The sequence below is a fragment of the Dromaius novaehollandiae genome, chromosome 2, assembly GCF_036370855.1.
Source record: "Dromaius novaehollandiae isolate bDroNov1 chromosome 2, bDroNov1.hap1, whole genome shotgun sequence".
Classification (NCBI taxonomy): Eukaryota; Metazoa; Chordata; class Aves; order Casuariiformes; family Dromaiidae; genus Dromaius; species Dromaius novaehollandiae.
The window spans coordinates 57,053,346-57,069,625 of record NC_088099.1 but is presented as its reverse complement, the minus strand read 5'-3'; the positions used below and the strand labels follow the sequence as shown (position 1 = coordinate 57,069,625).

At 39.6% G+C, this 16,280-nt stretch overlaps 1 protein-coding gene across 3 annotated transcripts in view; it reads right to left on the bottom strand.

Annotated features, from left to right (window-relative positions):
• SUGCT (succinyl-CoA:glutarate-CoA transferase) overlaps positions 1–15,743 on the bottom strand; it is a 332,254-nt gene extending 316,511 nt beyond the window's left edge. Inside the window, exons 1-5 of one of the 3 annotated variants that reach the window (XM_026121394.2) lie at positions 15,404–15,742; positions 11,479–11,530; positions 11,313–11,386; positions 5,571–5,656; positions 4,526–4,576 (exon numbers count right to left, since the gene is read on the bottom strand). In XM_026121394.2, the coding sequence (XP_025977179.1) occupies positions 4,526–4,576; positions 5,571–5,656; positions 11,313–11,386; positions 11,479–11,530; positions 15,404–15,578 (438 nt within the window). In that variant the 5' untranslated portion in view covers positions 15,579–15,742. Of the gene's footprint in view, positions 1–4,525; positions 4,577–5,570; positions 5,657–11,312; positions 11,387–11,478; positions 11,531–15,403 lie in introns of all 3 variants that reach the window. The other 2 variants (XM_064506601.1, XM_064506602.1) reach the window with 2 other exon arrangements.
• Between the last annotated feature and the right edge of the window lie 537 nt (positions 15,744–16,280).

The following is a 16,280-nucleotide window of genomic DNA, read 5'->3' as shown; positions in this document are numbered from 1 at the left end:
TGAAAAAAAGCAGCATCTCACAGACAGATCCATAACTCCCCCAATCCTCCATGCAGGACAGCAGAACCAGCCAAGTAAGGTGAGGAGAACCTAATGGGGGCTCCTACTTGTTCTTTAGTGGCACGCCTTTATGAAGAATAAAGTCTGATATTTTCTCTCTAAATCTTTCCCAGTCCATAAATCCAATCATAAATCCTTCTCAGACCGGTAATACTAAAACCTTAGCCCAATTGGTCCAATACAGGAAATAGTTTACAACTTCCGTACTGCTTTCACTGGGGTTTGTAATCCATCCAATTTACAGTGAGGGTATGGGCTGAAACAGTTTGAGAATCAATAGATCTTTGGTACACGGTATTTAATGTAGACAACATCTCCTAAAAGTCAGAGTAAAAACAGCCACTTAGTGTACGGGGGGCAGAAGCCATATCTCTGGACATGGCAACACACAGGGATGATTACAGTGCTAAGTAAGGATACAGTGACTTGGGTCCAACATTGCAGAGTTAATGTCCCACACAATGAGATGAATTTGAACACTGAAGGCACATCTTAAGAGTGCTGTGCCAGCTCTGCTATTCAAATTCTCATAAATGTTGGAAATAGTCTTTGATGCATAGAGGCTGTGGTCTGTGCATTTGCACAGTACATATTTTGTGATGCTCACTGAAGCAAGCATAAGGTACCCACAGTTCTGCAGTGGTTGAGAACTGGACTCTGAGACCCTGATCCTAAACAACAGTTTGATTTTCACACTTTGTGCCCTGCAAGCCTTCTGGATCTACCCATCTCTTATATTAGCCTCCACTAAGACAGCAATACAGAAAAGGTCTGAGTTGGAAGAGTATATATGCCAGAGAGTACACTCATCTGCTCAACTTCCATGCTTCAGGAAAGAAAAAAGGCATTAAGCATGCCAAAGCAGTCATGTTAAATTTAATGTCAATAACAAATGATGATGCTACAACAACTCAATAAAGGAAATTTATCCCTTTCACAAGAATCTTTACAAGAACTGCATGCAAGCAGATATGCATACATATAGTCCTCAGAGAGAGAGGGAAAGAGGCATGCTGACCCATCTGTTCAAGGAGAACAAGAGGGTAGAAGTACTGCTGTCAGCTTCACGCCCAATTAAATTCTCCCACATTTTTCATCCCTAACCATAAAAATTGATTAGTTAAGGCTAAATCCTCAAGAGAAAGGTATCCTGAAGGTTCTGAAAAAGGAGCTTCTGAAAGTAACTTTGCTGAATAATAGTCTAAAAAGATTAAAAGATACATCTCTAAAAAGTCATACTAGCACAAAAGGATGTCAGATCATTGGATTGGTACACATGCCATCACTGCAAGAGGAGGGCAAAGAAAAAAAAAACACTTTCATTCAGTGAGACATTCAAGTATTTGGAAGGCAGCTAACAGTGAATAAAAAGCATTAGGAAGGGAAAGAGAGCCAGAAGTGACACAGAACAAAGACCAAAGAATAAATTTGTGGGAATTAAAATGTAAAATGATCACGTATTGTGAAAGAGCAGACTTTTGGAGAAGAATTTTAGTGCTGTGCCAAAGGAAAAAAAGCAGCCTGGATTGCTGATTAACAGATTTCTTCAGCTTACTCAATACCACTGATTGTATTGTCAAGTACTGTGCTTTTTTCATCTACATCAACACTTTATTCCTTTGCTTTTTTTGTATAATTCTAAAAATTTATACGGATTATTCTAGGAGTTTATAGGTATGGGGCTGTAGGACAATAATTTATTCTAACCATGCCATCTTTCCTAATAAAAATATTTATTATAGTCTTATTACTTTTCTTTCTAGGGCTGAGGCTCAGGACACAGTTATGCATAGTTAATAATAAGTAACCAATGTTCCAAACCTTGAATTTCTTTTTGGCATGAATTATCTTACAGACGCTAACACTACTTTTCAACAGAGCAGACATTACTGAACAAAGCTCAGACTTCTAAACACATCTATCCTGATGATACCAGGAGACAACTGATAGTGAAAAGCCTGTTCTTACAGATAATATTCATTTATACATTCTTTTCACCAAAACCCCAACTGGAAGTGATTATATTCTGGTTCCACACCAATACAATAATGTCAAGACCTCTGCACCAAATATTTCAAAAAACTATCACTCCATGTCAAGGAAAATAACGAATGACTCCACAAGCAGAGTCATTTAACATTGCAGTAACGCCTGATCACATTAGCCCATTTATAATGTTGCTGTACCACAGAGATGGGCACCATTGATTTAAGGAACAGAAAGAGGTAGTGGTTATGAAAGCAGCTTTCATAAAAGGATAAAAACTATAAATCTGACTTGGCAACAACACCATTTGCTCCTCATTGCAGATCAATTTTGTGAATCTTGCAGTTGCTTTCTAATTTCTCATGAGTTAGGTTTCTTGTCACTGCTTTATCTTTACCAGTGAAAGAACTTTGTTTCAGGAGAGCATCTTCATTTCCACAGCTAGCATGGCAAATATTTAACAGAGCTAGCTTTTCTATTGGAAATTCTGCAATATGGCATCTTAGCAAATGATTCCCATATACACTTGACTATTTCAGTGACACCAAACTAAAGGGAATATTAATGCTGCTGCTTGCAGGAAGCGTTTGTCTACGGCTCTAGGTGCTCTTACTGGCAGCTATCCAATCTGCAGCATCATATAAGCTCTACGTTACAGTGGCACAAGAGACCGTACCAGGAGGAAAAGGGCAGGAAGCTCAGCACTGAAGCCGTCAGAGAGGATGAGGCTCTTGCATGACACGTGAGGAAAAGCTGCTACTTCAGTTTACAGATTGTGTGAGATTTGAACTCAACCTTACACTTGAACCTCAAGCGTGAAGTTTATAATACTACAAATTCTCAAATCACCAGCCATTCAACTCTGCAAACCATGAAAATGTTTTCTACCTTGCAGGCAGAAAGAAGGTGTAAATTTAAGAATAAAACTTTTTTTTTTAATAAAGCACTGTAGAAAATCAAGCAGCAATCTTCTTGTATGAATGTCAAGAGGAGAGAAGGGAATTTCCTAACCACAAACAGTGGCAGCCACATATAAGGAGCTTATGCTCAAGCCATCTTTCCTTCAGCTCATCCTGACTCATAGCCTCAGCTGCCTTCATCTCTTCATTAAATAGGTCCAGCTCACACACATAGGACCAGTGGACACTCTTGGATTAGTTTCTTTCTTTCTCTGCTTTTAAAAGTCAAGTAATAAGTAACAAAGCTACAGTCTTTTATGCAAAAGAAACAATTCTTAAAGATGATGATTTTATCTAAAATACATCTGTGTTATACCAAGCAAAATTATTCTTACTATGCCTGTTTGCCAGACTTTTAGAAGAAAAACATACAGCTTCATAGCAATCAACAATAAATGGTTCTGTTCTACAAAGGGACCACGGAGGGGACACTGGAGAATCCTCAGCTTATCAGCTCCAAGGATTTCCGTAAGAAGTGTTTCATTTTTACAGAAGTGACAGAAAAAAAGACCGTCAAAAACATCAGACACGTTAATCTAAAAGTAACCTACTGCTGTTTTGCATATGGTTTCTGGCAAAAAATACTACCAGACAAATTCCACTATTGCAGGACATACATAGTTCCACGGTGAAAACAGAAGTGATTGGACAGACATTGAAACAGTAGCGGAAGTCTGCTCACCGTGGATGTGTTAGTACTGCAGGCTAAAAAAAAAAAAAACACAGCAGCAGCAAGTAGAAAGTATTATCTTTCTCAATAAATAAAAAAAGAGATGACAAAGCACAAGTTTTACAGACTGTGAAAAATGATACTTTTATTTTTTTCAGTAGAAAAAGATATCACTCAAATTCTGAACTGAAACACTGGGGAGGGGGGGCGGGGGGGAAGAAGCATAAATATGAAATTTGACCTACAGGACAGCACTTCTCAAGAAGTTGCCCAGCAACTGAGGTCTCGAATACACTGTAACACTCAAAAACTTGCAAATATTGGAGCCCAGTCCTCCTTTCTGTAAATTCCCACCAACTTCCTTAGAAAAAAGATTCAAGCTGCACTGATCAAACTGTACAGCAAGATCAAATACAGCAATTAAAAAAAAAATCACAGAGATGGTCCAGTACTCATAACACACTAAAATGTAAGCCCTAAGTTATCTATTTTTCTCTCAATGTTTCATTTGAAGCATTACATATAAAAGCACAACTGGATCACCACAACTGTGACCTTTATTCAATAACATTTTAATGTAAATTTCATACTAAAATAATTATAATTCACATCGAACATTGAGTCCAAAGACACAAAGCATGGAGGTAACACACTGTGATTTCACAAATTAACTATACTTATAATAAGTAACTATACTTATAACATATTAACTATACTTAATACAAATCAACACATACTTACTTTTCATTATCAGATATCAAATTACTATTTGAAATGAAGAGTTTATTCCTTACTACTCAGGACCAAAACAGTACAAAGCAGGCAAAATTTGCATTCTGTTAGAACCTACCTCTCTGACTAACTTTGCTCCTTTTGGATCCTTCATATTGACAGCTATACTCTAAGGACAAAAAACAAAAACAAAAAAAAAACACATTCATTTCTGTGAAAGCCCTTCTAGTGCTTGTCATCAACTTCTAAATGTAACCAATACTGAAGTTTCATACTACAGCTGGGAAAAAAAAACAAAACAACACACACACACACAAACATCTGCCCTCCCTGCAAAAAGAATAACTTTCTGTTGGTAAAGCAAGCACCAAAACAAGCCTGAAGGAAGCAATTTGAGGCATGTACAGCTGGGAGCTGCACTGTATGTTTGTACAGCACCTACTGCAACTACAGATGGGGACACCAGAACCTCCCTTTTGATGGCAGCGAGCCAATAAACAGCTCAGGCATGTTGGGAAACTACATTGTAACCCTGAGACTTCATGAGCTACACCTTCAGCCAGCTTAACTGTAGTAAGATTCCTGCTCTCCCCCTGACTCCAGCTGCCAGGTGAGGCAGGTCAGCTGAGCTGACCCATCTGAAATACTGATTTCATCTGGAAAAAAAATAATCCTCTTTCAGTAGGGTTAAATTGCAGTTGATTTGCCTCACACATCAGCTGAGCAGAGGAAAAAAAAAATCAGAAACATGAGCAACTGAGGACAGGCAGGATCACTCTAGATTTTGCTTTGGCCTCAGCTGACCACAGAACCATATCACAGGTTTGCAGCCTTTTTTGTTCAAAATACTCACTTCGGGTTTTTTTGAAATTTATGCACTTTGATAACATAACTTCATGCCAATGTTACTACTGTGAAAAATCTCGGTAGAAAATAAAATAATTGGAAGCTCGCCTTGTTATGCATTTTTATTTGATTTCTTGCTATTTACTTCCACTTAGTCGCAAGTCATCTAAATTTGTCAGTGACATGAGCTGTACACAGTTCAGCACCTTGTACCAGAAAAGTTACAAAAAATACCCAGTAATTTTAAAGGAAAACACTGTCTTTAGTTGTAATTACAGAAAACACTGGCCAGTATTCAATATGGCACTTCCATTTACCTTTTTATTTCGATTAACACTGAGATAATAAACACTTTCTGTTCCAGCAAAAGGTGGGCCCCAGGCTCTAGTATCATCACCAGCTCCTGAAAGAAATAACATCACATTTGCAGTTGTCCAATATTAAACAGTCAAGGCACAAAATGAATACAAAGGGTTTTTTTTCCTAGGTCATATTTAAATTTCCTAAGCTTCAATGAGGGCAGGCAAAATTACTTTTCTATACGTATTTGGAGTTTTTTATGCCAAGAAAAGTCTAAAAGCTGATTATGTAAGCAGATGTGATTTTTACTAGTACTGTGATTGTTTTAAAATAATACTTTGTTTTGCTACTGCTGTGATTATTTTTAATTTAAAATTATAAATATAGAGCCAAATACCACCAATCTCTATACAGGTTTATTTTTAAACTTAAAACAGTACTACACTGACATTCTTTCAGGCAACTGGAAAAATTTAACAGAAGCTCTTGTGCTGCACAGAGTTACAGAGTGCACACAGTCACAGTCAGTCAGCTGTTTCTGAAACACTGTGGGCAGGAAGTCAAGATAACTGCTGATCAGCAACAACTTGTCAACTTGTGTGCTCCAGAACACAGGCAAAAGGCAGCACTTGCTACTGCTGGCACAGTCCCCCATCCCCTTCAGGAGTGCTCTTGCCTTACAGAAATGTAAGATAGCATTAAAGCTGCTGCAGATGCTTGCTCATGTCACTGTACCAGAGTGAAAACTCTGCTTAGTGAGGCAACACTGAGGACTATTTGATACTAGCACTCAGAGGCAGGCAACTGAGCTGAAGAGCCTTTAGTCCGACACAACATAGCCACTACTATATAATTAAGCTATACATTATGGTTACACCTGAAGTCCACAGCCATTTAAACTCAACTGCCGTAGAAGCTATACAAACATACAAATTACTGACACACACCAGCATTTGTACTTCTTATCATCTCACAAAGAATTGTCTTGGTTTATGAGGAAGCTTAAAAAAAAAAAGAAAAGAAAAAAGAAAAAAAGAAAAAAAAGAGTATCTTTTCCACATGTTCTCAGTTCAAGTCACTCAAACAAAACACTTCAGTAACACTTTCCACATAGGACACTAATGTGGCTATCATGCTTTATAGATTAAGCCTGTGAGTAAGCCTATCTTTACAGAAAATACTCCTGTGAAAACAAGTATCATCTCACAAAACAAGCCGATTATCCACATTCTGTAAGCGTTTGAAATTAAGAATTCACAGGCTGTTATTCTCCTTCAGCCACAAAACAAAACTGTGGAAAAGCTAGAATGCAGATCTCTGAAATCATCAGTCCATACTTAATCATGGACATTGCCCCTTTCGTATAACCCAGACACCTAGATTAATACCTCTGTCAGTCTCATCTGATGCTACAAACCTCCATCAGTTTCTGCCCTGTCACAACATGCAAACATTTGAAACAGCGGTGAATGACCAATGGATGACCTGTTGGTTGATGTGACAAAACATTTCTTAAATGTTCAATGAAGATCTCTTTCCTATTTAAAATATAGGAAATGTGTTTTAGTATCGCAAATGTGTAATTTATCTTCACTGGCTCTTTTCAAAACCACTAATACTAGAAAAGAGAAATTTAAAAAATGGAAACTTAGATAAGGGGGAAATAATACATGGCAATGTGCAGCTGCTATGGCATAGTTACATGCCTCATACACATAATAATGCATAAAACTGGAAGCCAAATATATGGAGTATTTATAAAAGAAATGAATGCCATACAAAGTGTTATTCTTCTTGTATAATTTTAAGAACTAACCAAAGTCTGAAAAACTTCAGGAATGTAGTTATTCCAATAGAATGAAGCATTTTTTTACTATTACCTAATTTCAATAGATCTTAAGAACAACTCTTTGTATTTGAAGTAAATGTGCACAGTGGAAAGCAAAACCAGTTGTGTTATGCTAAAATTCCAAATTTTTATATATATATATATATATATATATATATATATATATATATATATATATATATATATATATATATATATATATATATATATATATATATTCCTTCTGCTTCTAAAAGTCAGAGATAAATTCTATCCATGAAGCTAATTATCCAGAGTCCAACAATACCAGGCTCAGAAGGAACTACAGAAATCTGTATTTCTGTATCTGAAAACATGCACCTGAAGCTAATTAACCTGAGACATTTCCAGCACTAGAATGAAAAACTTCATGTAAACTTAGAAGTTTACCTTTTCAAATGAATTCTCATTTCCACCTATACAGGAATCACAGATCCAGAACTTTGAAGATACATTTACTTTATACAGAAAACAACTTTGATCCACTTCGCACAAGTCCAGAGAAAGATTTCTCTGACAAGGTAATTTTTAATTGGCAACATGAAACCGTACTGGTATATTAAAAATTATTCTCAGGACAAAGACTGTATAGTGGGCCAAGACACCTTACACTCTACCAATCAAAATGCTTGCCATCACCAAACCAGGTCTGCATAATATAACCTAAAAGCTGTACTAACAAGTAACTTCAATTTATTTGTATTTTCATGGTCATATAACCAGTCTTTCTTATAATAAGAGGAATGAAAATAAAAAGTAGAGTTACTGTTTCCAAAATTAAAATGTCATTTTTATCAGTATTCTAACCCTGGGCAGTAAGAGGTACTCCTACCTAAGATTACATAAGAGCTTTGGCTCAGGAAAAACTGAGCCGCAGAATCTGAATTCTCCAATAGGAAAACACCTGTTTTCTCTGCAATAAGCAGAAGATATGTCTTTGGGTGCAGATTACATGACTGTTTGAGTCTGTCGGAGTACAAAATACAAAATGATCAAAAAACATTTTTAAATTTTATTAAACACAGTTTTAAAGCACAAGTCAGCTTTCAGGCTCCGCACTTGCAACTGAAGTTCTACAGCACAGCAAACTACCCAAAACAAAATACATTAAAAAGAAACAAATGCAAGTAGCTTGAGAAATTTTTAAAAGGGCTCAGTTTTATCATCAAGCCTATTACTACTAGTGAAATTAATCAAAGATGTGAAGCAAGTATTTGTAAAACAAAGTGTCTTTAAACAATTAACTGTTTAGTCAGCTCCGCCTTCTGATTCAGCTGACTTACAGCCATACAAGTGCTAGTACAGCCCCACAAAGGGACAAGAGTATGCAGCCAAGGAGAGAAAGAGCACTGCAGCATCAGAATTGCCCCTTTCAAGAGAAGCAGTAACTTAGAGCTCTTGCTAATCATGAAATCACGTTCTTTGGTTTACTTTATTTCTATTACTTCTATTAAGAAAGAGTTTTCTTTTAAAATTTACCTGTAGCACCTCACCCTATAACCAAGGCACATACTCCCTTCTGGACAGAATTTCAGGCACCTTTGTCTACCATAGACTTCGATATTTAATCTGTAAGTTATTTAGAAGAGCAGATTATAAAATGCTTTATGGCTATTTCCATCATGGTTTGGTTCCAACCATACCTACCTGTCACAAAAATATGAGGTGATCATATAGTAATAGTACGTGACATTAAAATAACTGCTATCGAACTACGAAAAACAAGGACTGCTCCCAGGTATCTGAGCTTCCTCTTTTTTCCCCTCTTTGGCAAAGAATATCAGAGAAGAGCAAAGACTCAAAATCCTAGTAACAGCACAGTGTTTAGAAACAAAAAACTGGCCTATGCTAAACACAACAGAATATGCAATGAAAATCTCCGATCAGGGACTAGTAGCTAACCTGTGATTCAACAAGTTGACATGAGTACAACTGAATCCTGAAAAAATTCCTTCTTTTGGTAAAATATAATGCCTTACAAGTAAAAAGAGTTTTCAAACTTTTATACCTCACCAAAAAAAAAAAAAAGAAAGAACCCTCTAAGTCCTTTTTTCTCTTTTAAAAATGTGAATGCTGTATATTTCAGGAAAGCCTGATGAAGGCCTCACTCTGAAAAGCTGCAGAATCATCCCTCCTTATAATTATATATTAGAACTGAGAAAGGAACTGTCAACACATGGTTGTAATCATGTCAATATACTACTATACTGAATGCCAACAGCAAAACCTAATTTCACGCTTTTAACGTGAAGTCTAACTGCATCAATATAAACTTCTAAACCATTATAAAAATCATTTTCTTGCATACATGTAATCATGCAAGACTAGTCTTGTGCTCATACCAAGAACAGACAAGGCAAAATCTAAAATTTTCATCTTCACAGATAATAGGTCCGTACAAGTACAGTTTCCTGTACGTTAGTGTTAGCTGCATGTGGAAATCCACTATTTCTGGAAGAGCCCTGAGTGACCAGTTGGAAGCCTGGTGTTTCGATAAGCAACAGATGTCCAATTAATATGGCAAAGGCATAAGATGCATTTAAGTAGGCTGAAAAAGCAGATGGCTATTTTCTTTCTAAGGCTTAAAAAGAATGGCAATTCTCACACAACACCTATAGCCTCTGCTGGAGAAGCAAAAGACAAGGCCACAAAATCCAGCAAAGATCTTTAATTTAATAATACTGAGCAATAATGTGAGGGTCACTGCCTTCAAGGCAATGAAAACAGTACCATATAAAGTGGCACTAAGTATCAGTAGTGACATAATTTCTGGTAACATTTTAATAGGGACAAAATGATTGTGGGTTTGAAATAATCCCAGTCAGCATGATGTAAAGATACAGGAACTCAGCTTTTGATTTTTACACTTTTTTTTTTTTTTAAACATAAACTGCTATATTATATTATGTAGTCAGGGAGCACAAAGTAGAAATTGTAATCATTAGCCCCCAATAATCCAATGAAGTCACCAACATGAAAAAAATTACCTTGATTAAAAAATCACACACAAATAATCACACAAATCCTGAAAGTATATTCTAAACTCCTTGAGCCACAGACCTGCTCATCTTGACTGGGGACTCATGGGCCATACAAACTCATAAGTCTTATAAAAGTAACTGCTGGAAGGATTCTGTGTATTTAATAAAACTTTGCATGTCACACACTACATTTAAAACCCTCCTTTAACGCTCTCACCACATTATAAAGAAAGCCCCATACACCTTAACATTCACACGTCCAATTTAAAACCTAGGCAAAGTCCAAAGGATTTAAAGAAAGCCAACTTAACTTTTAGTTTTGAATGATAGAACAAGGTGCTTTAATAGGTCATGACTCAGTACTGTTATGTCCACTAATAACTCAAAAAATGACTTGACACTACAACTTAAAACTTCTCATACCATTACCTTTACTAAATATAGGCTATTTCTGAACAAAACACACATACCCAGAGCACCATGCTGTTAAATCAAACAGATCATACATGTTTCAGCAAACTTACTAATAACTAGTTCTCTACCACATGCTGCAAATAGCATGATGTCAGCACGATTCACAGATATGCAAACCATAGCTTCACAATAATACACAAATAGGTACAAAATTAATTTCTAAACACAATGCCATATACACACCATCACCAAAGCTCACCATCATCAAATAAATATAGTGGACAATAGTTTTTCTAAATATTTCCAAAGGTGTTTGATCTTACATTCTCATCCCATACACACGGCCCAAGACATTATTGTAAATCCAACTATTCTTAAGAATCCCTCAGAAAATTACGCACGAAGAAAGTAACTCAAAAAAAAATGAACAGCCATTTGCTAAACTGGCCCTTGCTCTTACTGTATCTAAAAGGGAGAAAAAAAGAAGTCAGTCTTACCTGGTCTTTCCACTTTGATAACTTCAGCCCCTAGATCTCCTAAATTCATTGTGGCAAAGGGCCCTGCAAGCACCCTGTAATATTAAAAAAAAAATTAATTGATTTTATTCATTGCTTTATCACAGTATTTGCATCTAGACAGACTGTCTGAACTACAAACACAAACCTTGTTAGATCAAGAATTTTCACACCATCCAATGGCTTTACATTACCAGCACCTGGCAAGAAACAGAAAACAGTCACTTAACTATTGAATCCTCTGCTAAGATATTTCTCATTGGAAGTCTGAAACACTGCTTTTATGGCTTGCTCTCACCATCCTCCCTCATCTATTTTCCCCTCTAAAGGATAACAAAGCTTTCTTCACAGGTATGATTTGAGGATTACATAACATGAGTAACACCTTTCAAAGTTGGAAAACCTTATGGTCAACACTGTAGAACCTCATCCAAGCACCTAGCAATTTTACAATAAAACTAGTTTTAAAAAGATGTTTAAATGTGTCTACCACATAAACTCATATAGTTTTCAAAGATTTACCTGAGCATAGCAAACAACATCAGAACGACCCATGAACTAAAAATAATGGCTAACAGACCAACATGAGGCACAATATCCTCAGCAGCAAAGCAGTTTGCTGCATGCTGACCTATGCACTCGCAGCACAGTTTCTACATTTCCAAAATGAGGTTTACAAAACTGAAGACAGAACCAAGGAAATATTTGTTCTGCCTTTCAACAGCAAATACACATCCAAGGTAACTACTAGGGAATCATAATCCTTTACTCCTTTCCCTCACCTAGCTCTCAAAAACAGCAGTGACAACAAATCTCACAGATAGGGCAAGCAATCTCATAATCTAGACCACAGGTTTGTCAAAAATCTCTTGGGTGACCCCAAGTAAGTCAATTATCTTCTACTATCTCAGTTTCTTTAATTGCAAAATGGAGATAAAAACACTGCCCCCATGGGGATTGTAATTTCATTGCTATTTGTAAGGTGGTCTAATGTCAGGAAAGTATTAGAAAGCACTGGCTGGTAACACCACATCACCAGCACCACCAAAATCAGACAGCACAAACCATGAGGAGCATCTTTTCTGTGTATTTGTCCAAATACAAGAAAGCAATGCAAAACATGGATAAAACAACTAATCCGAGCACAGACTTCCTTGGAGAACAGGAAGAGGAAAGGAACTACAGCCCCTGAGAGTGCCTGGGCAGTTCAGTGCATCTCTTACATCACATGTCAGAGCAGTGAAGGCCTGTTTCAACCCCTCCGCACTCCTCCTTCCATTGGATTAGAGCCACCCTTCACAATCACTTCCGTAACTCTTCCTATTACCTTTACCATACCATAAAATGTCTACAGAGAATATGGAGAAGCATTGGGAATTCAAGGCTTCTATTAAAATATTTTCATTCGCTGCATTGCTCTCAATGAGAACACTTGAATCCCATTCTTCATTTACAAGACATTTTCCTCTATTATTACAAATCACTCCTGAGGGATTTGAGTTTAATACATTTTGGTTTTTAATGCAATATGCAGACCAAGCAGCATGTTGAAAATGTTCTTGTCCAAAAATGCCCAGGTATTTTGCACATTTCAGACCCTTTTGGAGAACTCAGACTGTCACCTCTCTTCAATATGTCACACCTCGGGGAAGACTCCAGCTATTGGAAAATACTAGTGCTAGTGCCAAGTAAACACAGTTCCTCCCAAATAACCTCAATTTTATCAAGTTAACTCTAGTTAAGCAAACACTAAGTATATGCTTATCTGTTGAGGAGTCAAGTGCACCATTTGCTTCACTACGAGATTACTCTTGTGTTTAGGGAAAAACATGTAAACAACATCTTTACTGAAAAGCACAGCTCTCTAAAACCATTTGCTAGTTAATAGAAAGATTTGTCTACCTTCCTCTATTCTTTTCATGTCCTCTAAAACTTCAGTCTCTTATTCAATGGTTCATTAGAGACCTTATTCTCTTCACAAGCCAGTATTTAACATTACTTAAATTTCTCAGGTACACCACCATCACAACAATTTTTCACCTGTGGCTAACTGCGCTTCAGGAATCAATACAGACTTTTTCCTCCGAGAAGCCTATAAAGTATCAGGATTTCCCCGTATATATGCATTTATGCATAACTAAGATCAATGAGTCCCTATCTTATCATGTTATGGTAACATCCAACAACTCCCCATTCAGGGACCGGGACTCTTATACTTGGAGCAGAACAGGAGAGAGTGCAAACATACTTCAGCTTCAGAGACAAACAGACCATCTTCAATTTCTTTTTTAATGCTAATAAATAATGCAGCTGTCCACAGTGATGGAGAAACGCAAGAAAGAGCTCAAAAGCCTGCTTGTGGAAGTCTGAAAAGAAATAGACCTCTGTTAGTCTCTTCAAGCTAGAATAGCACAGATATTCAAAAAGAAAAGCTTCTAAGACCTAAATTTGCTTTCCAGTAGTATACTAGCATGTAGCAAACCAGCTCTTAGCTTTTTGACTATCAAACTACAACAGTTCTGGTAACTAGCCATCAAAGGCATGTCCTATCTTCATTTTTTTCTGGCTAGCCTCAGAGTAGGCACGCATCCAAGTTAATCATTCTTCTCTGAATTATTTTTACTGATATTCTGGCTCAATATAGTCAAAATGCTCTCAAAATGCTCACAAACTCATACTCTCTCTTGTATTATTTCCTTTTAATTATTTTAGTAACCTTATGATTGAAACAAAATCCACTCTCCCAACTGTAACTGTACCATGTTTACAAACTATTTACTGTTTTGATTCCTGTATTTGCTGTAAACTGGAAACCTATGCGTATATTTTATAAACATCTCTGCTGAAAAAAAGAATAAATGAATTCAGTTACTCTCTCAAGATGACTTAAACTTTTTAGTTCAGCTCACCAGGGTGTCCCAAGGTTGGCCTATCGTTTAACAATATGAATAAGCAACCAACAGAGAGATCGTTCCACAGTAGAAGAGATTTAAATTACTTTTAATTCCTTGATCTCCAAGAAAGTTTTCCTTTATACTTTTAAATGGCAGATGCAAACACGGGGAAAAGGGCTGATTAGTTCTCCACGCTCAATACTTTCACACCAATGCAAATTAACTGCAAATAAGTAATTCCACTCCAATTACTTCCAGCTGCAGAGGAAAATCACTCCTAAACGATCAATACTTTTCGATTCATACAGGCAGAGGGTAATGATCAAGTCTAGTACTACTGCAGATAAATTCACGGAGCATTCACTGACCACTCACACCAGGGATGCACTGGCACATTCATCCCAGGGAACAAAAACGCGAGCTTCCTCAGACTCTAACGCAACTGTTGCTATTTTTCTGTGATTTAAGAACTGGAAAACCTGAAAGCCAGACCTGCTGTTCAGTCAACCAATGGAAACTGACTTTACTGTGGCTTGTTTTTATTTTTCCTTCAAAAACGAAAGAACTCAGAAAAATCGGGTCTAAAACTGGCGAGCAGGCACTTTTCCCTATTAGCGGGAACTCCCTGAATACCTGACCCCCTCTCCGCCAGAGCCAAGGCGGAGCTGCGGGGAGCTGGCGGCGCAGCAGAACTGACGTGCCACGTCCAATTTCGGTTACCCCCGGCGAAACCCCGGGGCAGGCAGAGGGCAAAACAGCAGCGGGAAAAGACCAGACAGGCGACTGCGGCCGCCGCGGAGCGAGCCCGCGCCCTGCCCCACACGCGCGGCCCCGCCGGGCATGGGGATGGGGCGGCGGGCGGCCAGGTGCCGAGGGCGAGGGGCACTGACACGGCGCGCCCCCATCCTCCTCCCCCTCCTCCGCAGCTGGGCTTCCCCGGCAGCAGCCGCGGCGGCCGGGACGGCGGTGCCGCGCCCCTCGCTGCCCGGGCGGTTAATGATCCCTCCCCGCGCGCGCACCCCAGCGAGCGGCTCGGGCTGCTGCCCGGAGCCGTTGCTCGCCGTGCCCGCTCGGGCAGGCGGCACGGCCACCCTGAGCAGCCGCCAGAGCGCAGCGGCGCGCACAGAGGGGCCCACGGAGCCGAGAGGAAGGGGAAGAAGGGGAGCGCGGCGCGGCTACCTGCCGGGGAGCCGCCCCCGCTGCGCGCCCCGCCGCCGCTTCTCAGCGAGGCGGGGGCGGCACTCAGGGCGCGGGGGCAGCGTGGCGAGACGCCGCCGCCGGCTGCCGCGGGGCACAGGCCCCTCCACAGCCTGCTGCTGCGGCAGCTCCTTCTTCCTAGCCCTGCGCTCAGCATCCCCGCTCGCTGCTGCCAGCCGCGCTGGGTGGGGGGCGGACAGGCACAGCACAGCCACTGAGAGCAGGGCGCTAGCGAGAGCCGAGTGGTTCAGTGACCGTCGCGGAAAGGTGCGCGCTAGCGCGCAGGCGCCCCCCGCTCTGCGGGAGCGTGAAATTGTTCCCGGGCCGTGGCGGCGCGCAGGCGCAGTGTGCACCTCCCTGTAGGCAGCGCCCCGCCCGTCCCGAGCCGTCGGCTGGTGCGGGGCTCCACGGGGCGCTTCTGCTGGGCGCCGGCTAGCTTGTGTTCGGTATAAAGCAAGAGCAGAAGGGCTTTGCTGTCGGAGCTGTGGCGTTCCTGCGCAGGTAGAAGAGGGGAGCCCTCCTGCAGCAGCCCGTTTCTATAGAGCTAGCACAGGCCTGCTTGTCACATCGGATCCATAAGGCATCTCCAGTGAGGTTGCCTGATTACCCCTTACGGGTTTGTTGGTCGTTGTGTTCCTCTTCTTAGCATCGAGCAGCCCAGCGTTAGGTAACCCTCTGACCAGACAGGTTTCTCGCTGCTGATCCTGCTAAAAGCTGGTAACCAGGATGTGCTTGCAGAGGGCTGCACTGTTATTGCTGTATCATCCTGAATAAATCATTGCTAGGCCCTGGAAAACTCATATTGAGACCAGAGGTTCTTGTAAAAGTTGAGAAAGTAGTAACAATCTTCTTTCACTCT